Here is a 22666-nt window from a genome sequence, read left to right as displayed (position 1 = left end):
ACACTAAATGCACTTTCGTTTAAGTGGATTCAGAAAGCAAGCAACCACCAAGAATATAAATGCAACTGTAAATAAGCAGTTTGAATGGGGAATGAAAGCTGTTTGACTAGAAAAAGACTATGAAATGGTCCTGGGTGTGAGCTCTGAAGGATGTAGGAAGCAGGGAGAGGGAATGTTCTCACCTCTGGGTCTTCTGGAAAGATATTGTCCACAAGCCTCTTGTAGCGTGGCCTCAACGCTCCACAACAACCACACACCCCTGAAAAGAAAGAGATGGAGAGAAACAGAGAGGTAATGTGGTTACGAAAACATTTCTGTAAGCGAAGTGCCATCAATTTCCATGTGGTTTAGGAAAACAACATCTGATTTCCACCCACAAATGGCATCATAAAATGGTTTTAGGGCTGTAATCAACACCACAGAAAGTGATCTAAAAAAATAATAATATTAAAAGAGAGAAACTGAAAAAGTTGTATATTCCTCAATAGCACAGACATTTTTTTTTAAGTTGAAATGATAAACTGGTAGAAATCTGTCAACCTGTATAAACCTGTATACACTTTAATAGCATTTCTATCTCGTAGTACAACACGTCTCAAGCTTTTCTTCTATTGCTTCTTCCACTGGTAAAAATGGCAATCACTGATCAGATTGGGCTAATAATCTCAGGAATTACTGAATAAAATTTGGATTAACTGTGTATTTATATTTGAAAAATTTGTCACAAAAAGATCGACAATATTCCAAGGAAGGTTACATTTAAGCTTTTTGTGTTTAACTGAAATTAGCGACGCCACATTTTGTGTTTGAATAAAAATAAAAATGAAAAGAGTAGATGGAATTGCATTTAATTATGTCAAATAAAATTACATTTCCTCAAATGTGTCTAAAGCCTACCATTACAGTGGGCATTGGTGTAAGTCAAAAGGACCTTTCTTTATATTTTTCCAGTATTTTATAATTACTTCACCATAAAAATCTGCAAAAATATTGTGATATATTTGGTTTTCAACCAAGATTTTTGAGAATATTGTGATACAAGTTTTTGCTTTCCAGAAATACAGGATCATTAGCCTTAAGTGACATGTATTACAAGTACAAAAGAAGTATGTAGTTTTAAATAAATAATGTGATTTTACCCCAACAACACAGAAAATCAAGAGAACGTCTATCTATTTGTAGAACAGGGATGCAAACTTCAATTACATGGCATGGCCGTGTGGGTTTGTCCTTCATTAAAAACGTAAGAAATGGTACCTGAGCAAAGCTGCATCTCTGTCATACACAGACTACCTTGTTTCACATGATTAACTGTCTGAAACTGACTGCCGATATGCAGTAAGAAATCTGCAATCTGATTGGCCCACGCATCTCAGCACTGATGGGTCACACGTGTCCCACTGAACAGCTTGATGGCAAAACAATGAACTTCTGAAGGTATGCAGAATTTCTTCTACAGAAAGAAATCTCTTTAAATGAAAGCCATGGCCATAGAAAATCTCTTAAAAATAACAAAACACACATATTTCATGGAGATCTGGTTCATGTTGAAAAAATAAAGACCTTAATCTCTGAATGACGTCACTGGGGGGCGGTGGGGGTATGGGTCTTCAGATGTGGGGAATGGATGCTGTTTTTCTGGTCTGTGACGCTTAGATGAATGTTTGAGGAAAAAGAGCAAAGCCACATCTATATTTAGCTTCTGTTCCATTTTAACTTCAAAGACAAGATTTCCCCTCATCGTGCAACCCGTCTATTCCTCTCAGTATCCCCATATATTTTATATCCATTTACATACAGGACTGCTCAAACCCCTGTTCAAACCTGAGCTTCACAAACTATCTTTTCCTCTCTCTCAGTTATATCCCTTGCTCAAGAAATAGTTCACCTAAACATAAAAATTCTGCCATCTTCTACTCACCCTCGTATCATGCATGAAACTCGCATGACATCTGTGTGGAACACAAAAGGAAATCGAAAGCAGAATGTCCAGGCTGATCCTTTCCATAAAATGAAAATGAATGGGTATTGAGCCTGTCATGCTTAAAAAAAAGGACATAAAAGTACCATGAAAGCCTACATATGACCCATTCTCAACATTCAGAGTTTCCTGAACCTATATGATATATATGGATCTGTTTCATACAAAAAGCTAAGTCGTTATTCAATGAAAATCTACCCCTATGCCATTACTCTCATCTCACATTTATGATTCAGCATATAAAAATCTGTCACGACACAATCATTTATATCAACATTATTTTTGCCACCCTGCTTTCTAGATATCAGTTTTGACATAAGCCGTTAAAAAAACATATTGGTTGACCACTACTTTAGATGACTTGGAATATAGCACACAAGTCATACGGACTATTTTAAGAGTACTTTATGGTGCATTTTTGTCATTTTTTGAGCTTGACAACATCCCATTCGCATTCATTGTATGGAAAAGAGCACTTTGAAGAATCTGGTAAACTTCTACTTTTGTATTCCAAAGAAGAAAGTCATATGAGTTTGGAACGGCATGAGGGTGAGTAAATACAGCCTGGTCTCATGAAATTTATGTGAACATTGCAACATTTTTGCAAAACTGAAATTACGTGCTTCATTACACTTTTGGCTGCAGTTTTGAAGTGAAATGTCCAGTGGGGGGCGCCAAAACCGAGTGAAATGAGGTGTATTCATACAAGGTTTTTAAGGGGAATTTTAGATGGAGGTTTCAAGTAAAATGTACCTCTGAAACCTAAAACTGTACACTAAACCTAACCAAGTGTCCGAAAAGATAAATGAGAGCTGAACAAAACAGACATCCTTACCCTAACCAACACCTAACTCTAACCGAGTGTTTTAAAATGCAAAAAAAAAAAAAAAAAAACACATTCACTGAAGCAACCCAGTCTTTTTATGTTACTTCTATGCCACTTTCACTTTCGTGCATCTTTGGCTGGACTTGATCCACGGTCAGCGAGCCCAAAGTCCAACACTCTATCAGGTGAGCTACCAAGCAAGCTAATAACATAGGAATAAGTGTTTATATGTAGGTGGGTCTGTAATACAAGTGTTAAAATGTATTATTTTTCAAATCATGCGTTAAAGTAAAAGTGTTTTGATATCATAATATAGCGGTGGGTGAGTAGAGCGAAAAATAAGTTTTTATCAAATCAAATTCAGCAATTCTAATTGTGATTTATGTGACAATGATTAAACCACACAGTTGTTGTAGCTCTTTTAGTGTTCATTTCACCAGGAATCTGCAGTCAGTTTGCAAAAAAATTTATTTAGAGTAACATTCATTCTATGAGACCAGGTTGAGTAAATGATGACAGTTTTATTTTTTGGGTGAACTATTCCTTTAAAGGGGTTTGTGGGGTTTATAATAATAGGTTTGGGGGGTGGATAGCTGCTGATGCGTGACAGAAGGTGAGCTGCTGCACTGTGCCATGACTCTATACCCACATGAACAGACAGAGATGGCACCATTCTGACAGCCAGGGCTGCCACCCCCTCATTAACAAACAGCTGGGTTTCTATCCTACTCATTAAACGTTCCATCTAGTAGAAAAAGACAGAGAGATATTACGTTTTTTTTTTTTTCTTTTAGATTATAACAATATTAGTGGAACAGGGACACACCTTTAACCTTTATCCTGAAAGCAAGCTCTGGCCCCATGCTTGGCTAGTCAAGAAGGCTGCTCTGCTTTCATTGAAACTAGGTCACATACTGATCAGCTATGAGTCCCAGCTCAAAACAACACTGCCACATTCTCCATATGAGAAATGGAGCATTTTGAAGTACACATGAAAACACAACTGGCTCTACTCTTGGTACAATATATCACTAGCCACATACTGTAAATCCTATAGACCATTTCAAGGACTATTCGTCGGTTTAAAGGGTTAATTCACCCAAAAATAAATTTTTTCTCATCATGTACTCACCCTCATGCCATCCCAGATGTGTATGACTTACTTTCTTCAGCAGAACACAAACAAAGATTTTTAGAAGAATATTTCAGCACTGTAGGTCCATACAGTGCAAGTGAATGGGTGCCAAAAGTTTGAAGCTCCAAAATCCACATAAGGGCAACATAAAAGTACTCCAGATGACTCGGGTGGTTAAAACCATATCTTCTGAAGCAATATGATAGGTGTGGGTGAGAAACAGATAAATATTTAAGTCCTTTTTCCTTCATTTTCTCCTTCTGTTTTTGGTGATTCACATTCTAAGTGCATAAAGCCCCCTAATGGACAGGGAGGAGAATTTATGACATAAAAATGACTTAAATATTGATCTGTTTCTCACCCACACCCATCATATCATGTCTGAACAAATGAATTTAACCACTGGAGTCATATGGATTACTTTTACGCTCCCTTTGTGTGGATTTTGTAGCTTCAAAATGTTGGCACCCATTCACTTGCATTGTATGGATTTACAGAGCTGAAATATTCTTCTAAAAATCTGCATTTGTGTTTTGCAGAAGAAAGAAAGTCATACACATCTGGGATGCCAGGAGGGTGAGTAAATCATGAGAATTTTCATTTTTGGGTGAACTATCCCTTTAAAGAAGTGACGTGTTTGTCCCTTGAACATTTCTGCTAGTTGTCATATTCAGAACAACAGCGGGAGGTGCTTTATTCATAGTGACTTCAACATGATTAACATTACTAACATTAACACGATTGTCATTAAATGTCATTATTAAAAAGTGTACCATGTTATGCGGTGGCTGGATGATCTCTGGATGCCTACACTGTAAAAATGCTACAGTAAAAAAACTGTAATTAGGTAAACGGGCAGTTACCTTAAAATATACGGTAAAAAAAATTATAATATATTTAAAAAGACAACACATGTAATTTTACAGTACAAAGTTGTAAAAATTAAATTTTTATATGTAAAATGTATGATTTTACCATATAATTAACAGTAAAATTGTATATTATGTTTAAAAAGAGAGTACATGTACTTTTTACGGTAAATTACGGTTAAAATAAACAATAATCGGGCAAACTACATTCATCTCTAGAAGACAGAATGCATCTCCTTCCTGAGCGGTATGATGGCTGTGTGGTCCCATGGTGTTTATACTAGCGTACAATTGTTTGTACATGTGAACATGGTACCTTCAGGCATTTGGAAATTGCTCCCAAGGATGAACCAGACTTGTGGAGGTCCACAATTTTTTTCTGAGGTCTTGGCTGATTTCTTTTGATTTTCCCATGATGTCAAGAAAAGAGGCACTGAATTTGAAGGTAGGCTTTAAAATATATCCACAGGTAAACCTCCAATTCAGTACACCTCCTATCAGAAGCTAACTGGCTAATTGTCTAAAGGCTTGACATCATTTTCTGGAATTTTCCAAGCTGCTTAAAGGCACAGTTAACTTAGTGTATGTAAACTTCTGACCCACTGGAATTGTGATCTAGTCAATTAAAAGTGAAACAATTTGTCTATAAACAATTGTTGGAAAAATTACTCATGTCATGCTCAAAGTAGATGTCCCAAAAAACTTAAATCTGTGGAGTGGCTAAAAAATTTAGTTTTATGTAAACTTCTGACTTCAACCGTACATCCAGGAAACCTCCGACACCGTGTCCTAACCAGACGCGACGCCGTGATAAAAGGTATATTTTCCATGTTAATCAGAGTCTGTCTTAACCAGCCGGGACACACGATGAGCGTCAGGGCTTTCTAGTTTTGAAATGGTTTCTATTTCTGCGAAATCGTGCTGGCTAGAACAATAAACAAATGCAGTGGCGGTTCTAGCTTGTATGGCACCCTGTGCGAAACCCGCTTCAACACGCCTCCAAAGTTGTTGTTGGGGGGGGGCTGTGTGGGTGCCTCATGCTGCCCCCCTGCAAGATGCCGCCCTGGGCGACTGCACGTCGCCCACGCCTAAATCCGCTACTGACCAAATGGGTCTAAAATTATTCTTATTGCAGTACATTAAAGTCAGCATCTCACTAGCCAGTTCACAACAACTTGATTTTGGCCGAGGGTGTCACACACCTACCGAATGTTGTGCTTGAGGTCTCATTCTCTTCAGCCAGAGCTCTGTCACTGTGACAACTGGCTCTGCGTGACATCATCACAGCCGCACTATACAGAGCGAGCCAGCTATCTAGACTGTCTATATTTACCCATACATCACGTTTTCATATACTGTTTATGTTCTCTTTTACCCGGTCTATTTACTGCTCATTCATGTCAGTTTGGTCCAAGTTCCCCTCAAAAAATTCTGTTATATCAAGGTACTCTCATTTCACTGGACATAGTTGTTGTTTGTGTATGCTCATTAATAGGTGCACATACATCCCATTCATTCATGCAATAGTTCACAATTCCCCATTAATTACACAGAGACATGTCTGTTTACATATACTTTAACATTTATTCATTTAACTCAACATTAAACCACCATTTATTCAGTTGCAATGTGTTTCTCTCACCTTTTCCTGCTTCCAGTGACTCCTCCTAGGAGGGGGCGTTTCCTAGGGAACCCCTTTTTCTAGGCTAAGAGGGAGTCCATTTTACCAGTGTGGGGATGCATTGCTTCTGTTGTTTGCTTTTGAGTTTTGAGATGTATTTTAAATGTATGTGTATTTGCTTGGGTATTGCTTTTTGATTTCCTCTCATTGTGATAATGTTTATTAATTTTATTAATTTGTCCCTGTTATGTATGCTTTGCATATTTAAGGGTTTCGTTTACCTTCTCTCCACATTGAATGGTTTAGACCCTCATTTGAGGCGGGAAAATGTGCCTATTTAAGCCAGTCTATATTAGACTATGGGGAAGAGAGGAGCGGAAAACACTGCAAGTGTCTTATGTGAGGTTTTGCTGATCTGAGCATTTTTCTTTGTTGTAGGGAGTCAACAAAGTAAAACACTGAATCTTAGTGTTTGTATATAGCAATTTTTGTATATACTTTTTAAAAAAATTATTTTCACTTTATGTATATATGAGCACCCTTTACCACTGATCACAATAAACACACATTTTTGGATTATTCCTGCATATCCTGTGCCTTCCTATAAACTCCACTTGACCCTGTCTGGGACACACTACAACAGTCTCACACACACACACACATATATACACACATATACACACACCAGTTCAGAATTTCAGTGGGGAGACATACCGGCTCATTCTGACTTTCTCTCTGCTTCCCTGTCACGTGGAGATTGGCAAAATTACAACAGGAGTACCACGTGAACATAAAACAATCATAACACACTGAATAAGGATGCGATTCATAAAGTATCTTTGCCCTGTGTATGTGTGTGATTGTGTATGTATCCCCTCGGGGCTTGCCGTAGAAAGCGTTACGGCGCATATGTGAGAAAATAAGTTGTGTTCAATAAAAATACTGTTCCGTCTGTGATTGCATTTTTCTACATTTTCTTGTAAATTATCCTCATTTTAGTGTATAAATATTGTGGTGTCGAGTCGCGCCTGGTGTGGACAGACAGATCGCTTGTCGCTGGAATCTTATCGCATCACGTCTAGTTAGGACAAGTTGTTATGAGTCGGTTCTTCTAAATCTACATTGCAAAATATACAGCTCTACCTCCTGAACCAATGACTCTTATGAGTCATTCTTTTTAATCTACACTGCAAACCATAAAACCATTATTTTAATAAATACGTCCATGTAAACACACCTTTTGCAAGAATGTATTCTGTTAAAATATGAAATAATCATCTCATCATGGGGCCTGGGTAGCTCGGCGAGTAAAGATGCTGACTACCACCCCTGGAGTCGTGAGTTCGAATCCAGGTCATGCTGAGTGACTCCAGCCAGGTCTCCTAAGCAACCAAATTGGCCCGGTTGCTAGGGAGGGTAGAGTCACATGGGGTAACCTCCTCGTGGTCCCTATAATGTGGTTCGCTCTTGGTGGGGCGTGTGGGGAGTTGTGCGTGGATGCCGCGGAGAATAGCGTGAAGCCTCCACACGCGCTATGTCTCCGTGGTAACACGCTCAACAAGCCATGTGATAAGATGCGAGGGTTGACCGTCTCAGACGCGGAGGCAACTGAGATTCGTCCTCCACCACCCGGATTGAGGCGAGTCACTACGCCACCACGAGGACCTAGAGCACATTGGGAATTGGGCATTCCAAATTGGGGAGAAAAAGGGAGAAAATCCAAAAAAAATAACAAAAATAAAAAATAATCATCTCTTCATTTGGTAACAGGCTGCTGAAGACAGTAAATCCAATAAGAATGTTTTTTCCAAATATTTCTTCCTCAATAGTACTAAAAGAATCATTAATGGAATGCTGGCAGGTCCACAAGGGGGCGCTATATCACGAAAAAAGATTACACTTAAAAACTCTGTTTACATAGGTCAGGCATATGAGGTATCTTTTGAAAGCATAGAATCTGAACTTTTCAGGAAATACCATCACTTTTGCATTTACATTACACAAAATAACAAAATAAGGCCTGACAACATTTGCGTTGCAAATTAGTGCCCCCCTAGAGGTAATGAGGTAGAAATAATAATATGAATACAAAAGTCTTTCACATGGCACTTAAATGGACAAGTCATATATCAAATGAAAGTGTGAAGTAGTACTGTTTATTTTGTTGCCCTAATACCAGTTTGAAATATTTTCAAAAGAATCACAAAATCAAATATGATTTCTGTTTCTTTTATGCACCGATCATTGCTGCTGTAAGCCCCAAATAGCTAAAAACTTTATATCTGCTTTTAACCTTAGGCAGCCATCTAAAATTTTTTTACTTCTTGGCTGAATAATCCAATGTTATATCTTAGATGTCCAGAACAAAATATGCCATCCAGCAGGAAAAGCATGTTAAACAAATCATCATAAAAATGTTTTCAACTATTGATAAAATGTTATATATCGTCGCAAAGGTCTAATCTTTCTAATGGCACCTAGATTGAGCTCCTCGTCTACTCAGAGGCCAAGATATTCAATGAAACAATGAGGGTGGTGTATAAACTGAAAGTTAGACAGAATGTATATGGACGAGCACATCTGTGAGGGCTAAAAAGCGTTTAAAATAGCGCTACCTACATTTCAGATCTGTATATTGTGATGGAATGTGATAGAGAAAAGAAAAGTGCTTGGTGCCATCTACTGGAATGAAATAAGACTTTTCAAAGTGAGATAGAGTGAACAGAACCAGAATTACATGCTTACAAATTTGAGACAAAAAAAAAAAAAAAAAAAAAAGATTTCTGTTTATCATAAGACAATCAATATATATATAATTATATAATTATAAACACATACAATACTATTTATAAAAGGAGATAAGGAACCAGAATCATTAAGATGAATCAGAATTGTTAAATTCTTCACAATTCCCATCCCTTTTCTTAATAGCCAAAACAATGCAGTTGAGGGTTTAAAAATCCCAGGTAAGATCTTACTGTAAATTTACCCAAAATAAATCATGAGGACTCGCTACTGTGATCACGGCACATGCAAGGGCACAAAAACACCATTTGGCACTCTCCATCTCTCCAAGGAGATCCATCCTTATACAATAAATACTAGGAAGACAAAAGTGAGTCCACAGACTAATAATAATGAAATTAGGAAGTTATGAGGACAAATGCAGCTTTGGTCACTGCAAGGAGCTCGGCAGATACGTAACGGCTATGTTTCAAAACCTAATGAGCTGCCTTATGAGAGCACAAACATTCTGTCTAGGTAGGCAGTTTAACAGATATTGAGACAGCCATAAAGTTAAAAAAAGACTTAGCTGTAAAGACAAAGATTTGCTTATCACTTCATTTAGCAGCTTAGGTTCCCTTGGTTTCCCCACTTCTGTCTGGCAAGTCTTTTTCACACTGACAAATGATGCATATCACACATACTCTCAGACGGAAGAACAGCTCTTGTTTAGTTATTTATCAAGTGGTTATTCCTTTGTAGCATACAAGAACACAAAGACCTAGATATCACAGGAGTTTAGTCACAGATGGGAAGGGTGAATTCTCTGCATCTTCTTCTAGTCCCAGAATTGGCAATGATGTTGACAGAATTGTCACCATCGATTAATCTGTCAAGTCAACAGGCCAACCAAACTGTATCATAAGGGCAAAGCTCTTTGGGGAAATCAATATATTCGAACATATACTCTATAGACTGATACTGAGAGAGGAAAATGGCCAGTAAAAACAGACAGAAGGAAAGAGATTAGAGAGGGGAGGGAAGGAAGGAGAAACAGTGCTAATGACGGTCACTTAAACAGCAGGGAGCATCTCCAACTCTTTCCTCCTGAAACAAATCTGCTTTTCTCTCTAATACCGCATGCCTTTGGGTGAGAGTATGTATAAATGCACCATCATTTAAATAGACAGGCTTTTAGCATAAAACAATGATGTAGATCTAGCACCTTTAAAAGCATCGCATTTTCCTTCTATGATTTATTTTGTTGGCTAAACCCAATGGATTTTAACTGTGAAAGTGGAATTGGGTCCTGCTGGTATGTCCAGGCTTCACGCTTCACTTAAATCATCACACTGTCAGTAACACTGACACAATTTTCTACATTTATCATCATGTCATGTGTATGTAAGTCTATTTTTACTCCATCATTCAAAAAAATTTAATGTTTTGCCACACCTGCCAATGGTGACCAGTGGTATACAATGGTGACATACAGGTTGTTGTTTTGTTTTTTTGCTGGAAAAAATGGTTTAATAAATAATCATATGGTAATGCCAAGTCTCAAATTTAATTTACTTAATCTTATTTGATTATTTTCTTTTTTAGAATCTTAAAGTACGCAAACCAGTCTGGTATCAGTGCAAAAATACCTTTTTTCTAAAGGCCGAAGATTCATAACAAGAAGCCTGTTTTCGTTTTTTGGTCTCCAGTGTTTTAACTCACATCGTAATCCACACTAGAATAGGTAATGTGATGTTTAGTGTACTAAATGTGTAAAAAGTGTGGCTCCATAATGGCGTTAGTTTATGGAATTGTGATGACTGCCTTTAGGTTAGTTACGCTGATATACATAAACTACTACAAGTTATTGTGACAGCCAACAACAGCGCAAGTGGAGCCTGAACTCATTTTTACTCCAGCTGACATTAGTTGTTAATTATAACTAAAAATAGTTGTCATTCCTTGTTTGGATTGCTCGTTTTGGTAGTTTTTTTTAAATTGCATATAATGGAGACTGGAACCAGAAAACAGTCCAGCAGCAATCAGTATCATCATGGCGCCACCCAGTAGTTGGTCAGGGAAACTATGGATAAAATGGATAGTTCCATCTATACATTCTGACTGGATTAGCCCAGACTAATATGTTTTTATTTGAAACTTTTGCTAAGTTTACACCTTTAATCCATACTAGAAGAGTTTTCCATCACCAAAAACAGAGCACTTCAATAATGCTTTCCATAACCGCATACTTTAGAAAACGATGACGTTAGGAAACTGAAAACAGAGTTTTTAAACGAAAACGGATTAGTGAGTATGTGGTCTTAGCCAAGTTTGAAGGCGCTGTAAAATAGTCCATTATAGCACATCAGTTGAATTAAATAATGTGACAAGTTGCAACGCTGCTTTGGAAACATAAGCAATGCTATAACGCAGTAGCGGTTCTAGCTTGTATGGCGCCCTTGGCAAAACCCCCCCACAAGATGCCGCCCTGGCCATGTCATCCATGCCTAAATCCACCACTGCTATAACGCTCTATGTTTTTATTGTGCCAAACAGCACCTTTTAATAACAAGTTCCTCGTCATTTAGAAAAAAACCCAGGTCTCACAAAAAAACATGCTACACGAAGTGATTTTGTTTATTCATTTTCGTTTAGGAATGCCAGGAATGTATATTACATATTTCTCTCCCTCATTATGGTCCCTTTCCATTCTTTCCTATCAACAGTCAGTTCATGACAGATAAGGTTAAGTCAGGACAAAGGATATTCAGGACACAGTGAAAGACATGATAACGCAAAGCAACTGAAAGCCATTGAGATCATAGACACTGATGGCACATGAGGATTAAATGGATTCATACAAGCACACTTTGTCAGTTATCTCAAATCAGTGCTGCTCACGAGGCGTTTGAAAAGATCATTACAGCTGAGCCCAAAAACTGTCTCCTGTCTCTCCCAGGTGCCTGTTTAGATTCACAATCAGCATAGCATTCTCACCAAGAATAGAGCCTTGGTTATGTAGAAAATGTTCTTTGATTACAGTGGAAGAATATTTTTATTAAGAAAATTTCAGTCTATCTCTATTTTTCTATTTTATGGAATTCACCAGATAAGCAGATAAAATCTGTTGTTGTGAGAGTCATTCAAATCCTAATACAAATCAGATTTCCATAGAAAATAAAAGTTTCATAAAAGTTAAACACAACTACTGATAGCATGTCTGGTTTTTGGAATAATCAGATAATGCTTTCAGCAATCACTTAGAGTGAAGCACTCTCAGCTCAGTTTTTCTACATTATATGCAGTGTCTCAAGGATCCTTTTGGGTACTATTTCAAAGTTTGTGAAACATTAAACTGTCATTACACTTGTTCTTTTGACAACGTGCACTTAAAAGATATACATTTGCAACAAAAAAAATTATATAAAAACAAATAAAATTGTAAACAATTAAAATGTTACCAAAATTAAAATGTAACTAGTGCTTTTAGTCAATTCAAATTTAATCACGTTTAATCACATGATTTTTCATAGTTAATCGCAGATTTTGAAATTGCTGAAATTTTACTCTATATACATTTTTCTTGTCAAAATGCATTTATTTCCTTCTTATGAAAGAAAACAAAACAATATGTAACAATAATGCTTTATTAACATTTTTCAAACCAGGTTCTCAGCAGTATAAAGATAGAAATTCACTAAAATAGCACAAATTCAAGTAACAACGTTTCCTAAAGTCTAAGTGAGAGGATGACTAATTAAAATAACTAGTCCCCATAGGTTGAGTATTCATTACAATGGGCATTAAATGTCTTAAACTCACATCCTTCAAAATATTAAACAGCCGGCAGACTGTGGCTATCCGTAGGGATGTGCCACGCTGGTCGACAAATCGACTAGTAGTCCAAAAACTGGCCAGTCGATTAGTGGGGTCTGCTACTTACATTAATATTTTTAGTGGTGGTGGTTCTAATGGAAGATGTAATTCTCAAATTAATTGAGATTTGCAACTTCTTGGGGAGCGTTTTTGCGTGATTAAAGCTTGTTGTCTCAAAAGTGAATAATAGTCAGCACAGTAAAACCTTCTGCAAGAACTTTTGTCTCTTTAATGCTTCAAGTTTAGTCCATTTGTGCACCGCTGCTGTTTCAGCCATCAAAGCGCTGCATCAACAATACATTACACGATGATCACTGTCAGATGTTAAATCCTCTGCTGTGAGTAATGTTCCAGTATTTGTGAGGTGTTTTGGAGAGATTAAAATCCTTTGCCGATACTATCTGTCACTGCTTAAATAAAAAGTTGCTGTAAAAAAGGTTTAAACTGCTTGATGTCATGAATTAGGTGTGTAACCATATCATTATCATTTTTGAGTTAGCAGCTAGGATCACCCTGAGACTCTGGTTACATTGAAGCACGTTATTCTGTGCTCAGGATGTGCACAAGTGGTTTTGTGCCACTCTGTATTGAAGCCTTCCTTATTTCTTACTTCTCTTACCCTGATAGTTTTGTGCAATAAGATGTTATAGTTATTTAGCCTATATTTTAGTTACCATGTTGAAGTACTGCACATAGCAGCCGTATATCCCTCTAAATAGTGTCTGATCGGGGTCACGTGACCAACTGAGCCTACAGTAATTATACATCATCCTTAACAAGACTAGTCGATTAGTCATTCAGACAACCACCCAACCTGTTTTGCACATCTTAATTTGCTACACCAATCGTGAAGCCGCATTCACGATTTGCGTAAGGGCGTCAAGCGCAGCTTTGAACTCCACGTGAAAAGTGCTTCGCAGACATCTCTTTCTGCATAAGGAAGGAAGGACGTCACCCGAGGAACTGTTAAATTCATGTAGCGCATCACTGCTGTCATTCAGAGCATGCGCAAAATCCAGAAGCCAACTGATGTCTGAATAACATGCATACATGATGGACACATTTTTGAGTGGCTGTCAATTAAGAAACAAGCTTTCTGCATGCATAATAGTGTAGTTATGGCATATACCAGCAGGGGCTAACTGCCAAGCTAACCAATCAAACCTTGACCCCCTGGAGCACACACACACAATCAGCAGTCTGAACACAACTGCTCAGTGGGTCAGCATTAGGAGATGCTGTGTTGCCCTTCAGTCATGTTACATAATAAACAGCGACAGCCCACATTCTTCTATTTTTACACGTGAGAGGATATGGGCTGTTTCAGCAGATATTTGCAGCACATAGTTACTTATGATATGCTAACCATCAGCTACCCATAATGGACAATAGCATGATTTCAATTTCTAAACAGCATGGCTATTATCTCAGTCCGACAACACAATAGAGTGATGATGTCCAAATTTTATACACTGATTATCATGATGATGTACTATTATACGAGTGTTTACTGTATTCTACACTTTTGTACCTTTTCATATTTTTCTTAAAGTCCACTAATGATAGTCAAGGTTTGTTGCATCATTATATTGTTTTTAGGTTTTTATCCAGTTTCCCATGATACATCCCATTTGAAAGGCTGAAGGCCAAATGCATATGCAGTTAAAAGTGATTATAGGTGTTGAGGAACAGAGAGAGAAACTATAACAAAAAAAAAAAAAAAAAAAAACACAGCAGAGAAGATAAATACAAAGAGAGGTTGTGTAGAAATGTCAAGTTCTATGTTTACAGCATTAGTTCTTCAAAACCCTGAGAAGACATGCAAAGAAAACAAAGCAACTTCACTTCTTCTTTTGTTCAAATCCCTCTGTAAAATAGTACTGGTGATTTTTGCTTTAGCAAACACCAATAATTAAACTAGAAATACACAGTCATATCGGTCAAACATCGGTATCGGCCGATAAAAGCAATCATCTGGACATCGGCAGGTTTAAAAACAGCAGATAATCAGGGCAGATTATTTTCTGTTAAAGGTGGTGGAAAAACGCAACACATAGCTTACAACTCTAGTTAGTTAAGCTCAATCGACAGCATTTGTGGCATAATGTTGATGACCACAAAAATTAATTTGCTTTTTTTTTTTTTTTTTAAGAAAAGGAGGGATGAGTCAAATTTATTTTTAAATTATCAACATTATACCACAAATGCTATCGACTGAGCTTGTATTGAACCCGGAAAATGTCTTTGATGTGTGTTAATTATGCAATTTGTGCTTTATATCCGAGACCAGATACTTTGAAACATGGAAGACAAGTAGAGATAGAGAATTAAGATTATTTAACTTTCTTTTAGTGTAATTAATTATCAGTGATTTGAAATAAGGTTGCATTAAAAAAGCAAAGCCACCAAACTATCAGTATCTGTTTCAGTAGATGTTGTTTTACATAATCAGATATCGTATCAACACACAAATTTTGTATCGGAGCATCCCTAAATAAACTAGCATCTTCTAAACTACGTAAATGCAACCTCTATAGTAAAATAAAATCTTAATAAAGTAGACTTAACAGAATATAGAATAAATCAGTTAAATTCTATAATTTAAATAAAGCAGAGTGAATTGAAAATTACAGTTTAAAGAACTGCCTGACAGCAATAGTGTTATCTATGATTGCATTAGTCAGTTCTACTGTGACATGATTAGCTAGCATGCCAAGTCCATTTGTCAGCAGGAGGTGAATTGTGTCCTGACACCAAGACTATACACTGGCTCAAATCAATAAATAAACAATAAATATCCACTCATAATGTGATCCATGTTAACACCACAACTGACAAATTGCAGCATTCACCACACTGTAGAGTCATCAAATGTACACAATGTGCCTGAAGTGTCAGTGACATATCAACTAAAATCTCAAAGAATTAAGCATATCCAGAAAACTAGTCCACGAACTGGCAGGGTCAATGTTAATGTGTGACACTTTTTCAAACACAACTGAAGTCTAGGGCTGAAATGATTAGTCGACATTATCGACAACGTCGACAATAAAAATGTGTCAATAAAAATTTTTGTTGTCAAATAGTCATTCAATCTCATTTAACGTAACATGAGATCATATTAAACTCTAATGATGGCACGTGAGATGAGCACCGCAGCTCGCGCCAGACTGAGGAGAGTAAGAAAACACAACTCACAGTCCAGATGCACTCCAAACTGTTTAAGGTGATGTAGATTGCAAAGTATGAGGAAATCATACAAAAATACAAAATAAGTAAACACAGAAGCACTCTCGTTGTGAAATAAAATGGAGCAGGAGTTGCAGTTCAACTGAAGCAAAACTTGCATGTCAGAGCACCTTTAAAGAAAACACCTGGCCTTATATCTTTAATACATCCTTTATTAAAGTTCAAATAATAAGGAAGCAGGTCATGTAAATAAGGACAAACTCTGAAACTGGCATTTCTCTTTGCGGTCAGCGCTGCTTCTATGAGTCACGTGAAGAGACCCGATCTAAGGGGGAGAGGGACTGAAACTGCACCAGGCTAAAGCACACTATGGGGACGCTCCTCCCTCGTGCACGCTTGCTGCAGCTAGATCATAACATGATGGCTCGCGACATAGTGCATCACAGAGCATGTGAGTGGAGCTCGCTCAAGCTGCTCGCTCAACCCAGAATGCGCTTCGTGATATGCTGGTTTGGGAATCTGCGAAATAAGCAATAGACCTGATGTTATGGAGCTCTAACATTGTTTTAGTGAATTTGCAAACCTTATAACCTAGCCAGCTAGATGCAAGCCCAGTTCTGTGGGGGTGCGAACGTTAGAGCACCCTCAATTGAATATGTAAGCTTAATAACACTGCATATTGGCAAAATATTTTTCCTTGAATCCCGGCGAACACACACAAAAAATCCCTGCATCAAAACCAATGTGTCCTAATTTGCAGGCCTCTATTGTACAACTGAGCATATGATTGGTAAAGATTTCCGCTCTCGCATAGAGAATTTCATAGCGGAATTACCTCACTTAATCGACCGCCTGTTGCTTTCAGTTTCTGCTTCGGGATAAAGTGGCACATAACTGCTGGTCAGTTTCCCAATGCCAAATCCACACCTTAACGAGAAGTGAAACGTAAAAAAAATTATTTTAGATTAGTGGTTTCAGATAACATCTTCGACAGCGCTTGCTGTATTCATGCGCAGAGAAAAAAATCTATTAATGATCGAACATTAGAAAAAAAAACTTTTCTTAAACGAAGGCAGTGTAATTTGTGAATTAAGCAATTTTTAATTATTTTAGGATCATTAAACATGAAAACATTTCATCTAATATATATACAGTATATTGGACAAAATCTCACTTTATGCAGGATGAATATTTTTTATTTGTTAAATCCATGGTTAAACCCTGCTGTAACACATCATCGTTTGACACATATAAAGTCCAGATTCACTTTATGCTGCTTTAAAAATATCAAGAAAAAACAAAGGGGGCACATGCTATCAACTAATATAATAATTATTATATAAATAACCACAGTCCTTTAGATTGCATATGATTCATACATATAAAATTGTAGGGAATATTAATAAAGCAACAACACTGAAAAAGAGAAAAACATTCACTGCTCTTTTCTGGATAACTTAATACACCCTTTAAAACTGAACACAAAATTAGGATGAGAAATTGCTCATTTTAATTTACAGACCCAAAGCCTGATGGCATTAAATCAGAAACATATTAATGTATCATATATATAATCATTCCGTGGAGACAATTGAAGAACAATTATGAATTTCACTTTTACCTGCAATATTTTTCCTGGTACCAGTCCGTGTTTTCATTATTGACATAAACGACTCGAACTAACTTTAAAGTTGAAAAGATTGTGTTTTTCTGGGTCAGTTGTATCACTCGTGTCCAGTTTAAACTGAAAATGCGCAAATTTGCGCGTATGCGAGTTTCCGTGCCAACGCACATATGTTTTATCACTTGTAGAGGCATGTTTGATGACTTGTTTAAAGTAAATAAAGGTAATTTAGAACTGACATTTTTTAAGGTATTATTTGAAGATGTTGATGACATGTGCTAACAGAGAAATATTTGACTGATTACAAATGATAAGGAAGGTCTGGTTCACCCGATTATCTAACAGCCGTTGTAAACCAGTCCAAAATAAACAGTGAGATTTTATATACTAAAACACAACAATACAGTCACATAATTTCAGATGTGTACATTACTAATCATTTGATAATTTAATAAATGTTGGCCTATAGTCTATATTTCACCCAGAGGGGCACCTCAGCCCATGTGGGCAAAGAGGCAGTTGCTTTGGCCACTGTAGCTACCCCCTGTGTACGTGCTTGGAACCAAGTATACTACAGAGAAATTTAATATCGGAGCGGGATTTGAGCGAACGCTTTTTTACCGGAGAGCGTGAGCGGTACTTGAGCGGAGTGTCTGCTTGAGCCGTGAGCAGCTGAGCGGAGTGCACGTGCATGGAGCGGGTTATTATGTGGTGTTACACCGCTCCGCTTTGCTCACATGCTCTGGTGAATCATAATACATAAGTGTTGTGGTGGTTATCTTATCGTGAACAAAATTGGCGACACACAGCTCAATTAAGAAGAGTTAAAGATGGATCGAAGTGAACAAAAATGTGAGAGAGAGTAGTCTTTGCCCATTAAACACTGGCAGAAGTATGAACAAGTGAAAAAATGCACATATACAAAATATACTCATATTAATAAACTCATAAATTACAGATGTACATTCTCTGAAAGCAAGTCTTATAGGTTGCTTCTCAAGTAAATGTATCTTTTTTTAAGGATTTTTGGATATTTTTAAATGGAAAACAAGACAAAACACAGTGAATTTTGCAGTGAAAATTTTTACTGAATTAAACTTAAAAAAAAATAATTTTCCTTTAATTCAATGAATGTCATTTAGAGGTATTTTTAATAGATGATTTTGTCCTCTTTATTGTTAGCAGGCACATTTAATGAAACCTTATAAGTCAGGGCACAAGCTGAATAATCGGTTAAGAGCTAATGATTAATCGTTGCAATAATCGCCGAATAATCGTTCTTATAATCGTTAGATTAGTCGATTATCAAAACAATCATCAGTTGCTGCCCTACTGAAGTCATGTGATCCACGACTAGTTGACATTGTTCCAAAGTGAATTTATCGACTAATCAACGAGTCAAGTAGTCGGTGCAACCAGGAGTAGTAAAACAACTTTGTCCTTCATAAGAACCCCAACACCATTATAGTGATCAAACGAACAGCAAGCAACCTCATGACAGCGTCTTTTCGACAGATTCTGCATGTACAGTTTGGTATTTTCTGAGTTTCAGTTCTGAGTGCTAAAGAGCACAAAGGAGCAGTCATGCACAAGAGCATGAAGAATGCAGTCAGGGAAAATTCCGATATTCTTTTATGCACAAACCCCTGAAAGACATACACACTCAGAGCTTACCATACATTGCTCTTGACGTCAGTGAAGGTGCTCTCTCTTCTCAGTCCTTGCCTGCAGCTTCTTGGATGCAGCTCCAGTGAGATTTTCTGAGACAGTCTACACGCTCACACGTGTGCGGTCAGCCGCTCTGATAGTTTAAAGTGATGCTATAAAAGGCTGGAGTGATCGCACATGCTGAACAGACAGTGTTGGGGAAGCTATGAAGCCTGAGCATGCAGGTCTCCAAAGAATAATGCCCATTTCACATGCACAAGCGCACACCTTCTGCTCGCCAATCACCACGCAAAAGGGGTGGAGCCAGAGAGAGAGAGGAGGGGAGAGTGGGAAGTGCTCATTCATTGTCGGTAGAAGCTCCTTTCACAGATTCTCAACACCTTTGTCTATGTTCTGAATGGAATACTAGTTTACAAATTACTGCATACTATATACTGCCTATTAGTTTTCAAGTAATATGTGAAACAGTATTTCAAATAGGTTTCAAACAGTAATACGCTACATTGTTGTGACAAGCTGTTATTTTTTAAATCGCCATTTGTAACACACTTTGGTAACAAGCGTTTGCTGAATGAACAAATAGAAAATGTAATGGAAAAAAATATTTTGCATTTTTTATCCAATTTTTTGTGTAAAAATGCCTCAGATTTTGTCAGATCAAAATAAGTATATATTAGAATACTTTTAGTTAACTTTCCTACACTGGAAATGTGTGGTCAATTTGAATTTTGTTGTATCGAGGAATACAGCATTCCATACAGTAAGTTCTGTTGTATACATCTCATTTTGGCACATGTAGTAGGTCAAGGTATTCTATGCACAAAGAAAATGTTCATGCAATGCATGGTACACATACTGCAGAGTAGAATGCTATTCCAAACATAATGTAATTATGTTCTGCTATGTTTGGGAAAAAATAATATTCTGGGTTCAATACAAGTTAAGTTCAATTGACAGCATTTGTTGCATAATGTTAATAACCACAAAAATCTATTTTGACTTGTCCCTCCTTTTCTTAAAAAAAAGAAAAATTCGAGGTTACAGTGAGGCACTTACAATGGAAGTGAATGGGGCCAATTTTCAGAGGGTTTAAAGGCAGAAATGTGAAGCTTATAATTTTATAAAGGTACTTACGTTAATCTTTCTGTTACAACTCATGTATTATTTGAGCTGTAAATTTGTTAACAGTTTAGCAGAGATGGACCACTGCTATTAAAATGAATTGGAGAAATTGGAACGGCCAACAGATGGAGAAAAGGAAGTCCCGCCTTTAAGGGAAAAGAGGCAATCACCATTAAGGTACCGTTATCGCCTGTAAGTCAACTTGAGAACGTGCATGCGCATTAGCTGATCCAGCCTGAAAAATAATGTTGTTTAGCGTGATCTGATCTAAAGAAGCACAATTTATGACACCAGTGTTGTCAGATTTTACTTCTGATTTTAAACATGTTCTTTGATTGTAATCTTGACCAACTGTTTTGGAGATTTCGGTCTTTCCCCATTCAAGTCGATAAGAGCTGTACTTTCATGCCACTTGTTTACACCCAAAATAGTTGCCCAGCCCTGCCCGGGAGCATTCCATAGATGGCCGCTGAGTGGACTGACTTGCCTTGAAAAGAACTTTGGTTTAAGGTGTTATGTTGTCATGCAAACGAAGTTGTAAAATTGGACATAACTTTACACAGATAATGTTAGGAAACGAATTTATCACACTAACATCATGCTAACACATATTATTTATGTCGTGGCCATCCTTTTGAAACAGTGAGTATTTTAACATTAACAGATTGGCCCCCAATCACTTATTTTGTAAGTACCTCACTTTAATTCACAATTTTGCTTTTGAAGAAAAAGGATGGAGAAGTCAAAATTAATTTTTGTGGTAATCAACATGATGCCACAAATGCTGTCGATTGAGCTTAACTTGTTTTGAACACAGATTATTCCTTTAAATGGCTTTAATATGTGAAGCTAAGTGTCTGAAGTAACTTATAATGTAGCTAACTATTTTTTTTAAAGGGTAGCTTGATTGTAGTTTAACTACTTTAAATTAGTAAGAAAAGGAGCTCCTCAAACATCGCTTCACATTTTAGAAAATGTAGTAGTAATGTTCTTTTATCTTAGAAAATTTGCAGTCTGTGCACAATATAGCCTGAATACTGCAAAAATAGTATTAGAAGTATGGTAGTATACTATTCCGAACATAGCCTCTCTTTCTCAGACTGCATAGTTTTTCCTCCTCCGATCCAACATTCTTCCTCCTACATTCTTTCTTTCCTCCTCTCACATGTGTGTTTTCTGTAAAACACGCTACACACTAACGGCACAGCTAATGTGTAGGCTTTCACACATGTAAAAAAAAAAAAAATGCTGCTGGGCCCTAGGTTGCTTTTGAGCTATGCAATTACATAAAAAATCACAAAGACAACCATCTTATCAGAACACTTCCTTTTCATTCTCTGTTATGATTGTATCTATATGGAATCATTGCACTGTACAACATGTCAAAAATTAAATAGAAAACTTTGCTAGGCAGTAAAAATAGCCAGCAATGTTTCTGGAATCTGGATGTCAAAACAATCTGACATTGGCAAATGTCAAACAGACAATGCAAGAAAACACAGCTGATAAAGCTGTTACCAGGTACAGAACAGTAGTTCTCCACAGAACAGAAGAGTAATCAGTAACTTGCACATTTTTAGCAGAGTTTTAATATAAAATATGACATCAACCCGTCAGAACTGTCATGAGCAAATTAACTCAAGCAACGATTTGTTTACTGATAGCCATTTGACATTTACACAGGAACTTGCTTTCAGCTAATTAGCTACTAAATTTGCACAATTAAAGTTGTACACAGCGAAGAAGCCAAGTGTCAGTCACAGAAAGGTGTTGCCATGACTACTCATTAAATTACTTTTTCAGGATTGCAGCATCCAGGTACATCTGCATTTGTGTCATTGAGTGTGTTGTTTGCATGCACACCAATACGCTTGTAACCAGTGGTGTGTAGATTACTTCTGAATTGTAATCTGGTACTGTATACAAATTATATGACTCAAATTGTAGTCAGTAATGTAATCTCTCGGATTACATTTTAAATTAATCTAATCTGATCTAATTCTTGTTTATTTGATGGCACATGTATTTGAG

The 22666-nt window shown here is 37.0% G+C and overlaps 1 protein-coding gene across 5 annotated transcripts in view; it reads right to left on the bottom strand.

The window, feature by feature from the left end:
* The window catches only part of efr3bb (EFR3 homolog Bb (S. cerevisiae)), a 53175-nt gene that overhangs the window by 24109 nt on the left and 6400 nt on the right, over positions 1-22666 (bottom strand). For 4 of the 5 annotated variants that reach the window (XM_051654421.1, XM_051654423.1, XM_051654425.1 and 1 more), the window contains one exon: positions 183-259. In XM_051654421.1, coding sequence (XP_051510381.1) covers positions 183-259 — 77 coding nt within the window. Of the gene's footprint in view, positions 1-182; positions 260-19519; positions 20459-22666 lie in introns of those variants that run through there. The other variant, XM_051654424.1, reaches the window with a different exon arrangement.

The sequence above is a fragment of the Myxocyprinus asiaticus genome, chromosome 25 (assembly GCF_019703515.2).
Source record: "Myxocyprinus asiaticus isolate MX2 ecotype Aquarium Trade chromosome 25, UBuf_Myxa_2, whole genome shotgun sequence".
Lineage (NCBI taxonomy): Eukaryota > Metazoa > Chordata > Actinopteri > Cypriniformes > Catostomidae > Myxocyprinus > Myxocyprinus asiaticus.
This window is presented reverse-complemented; position numbering and strand designations above follow the sequence as displayed.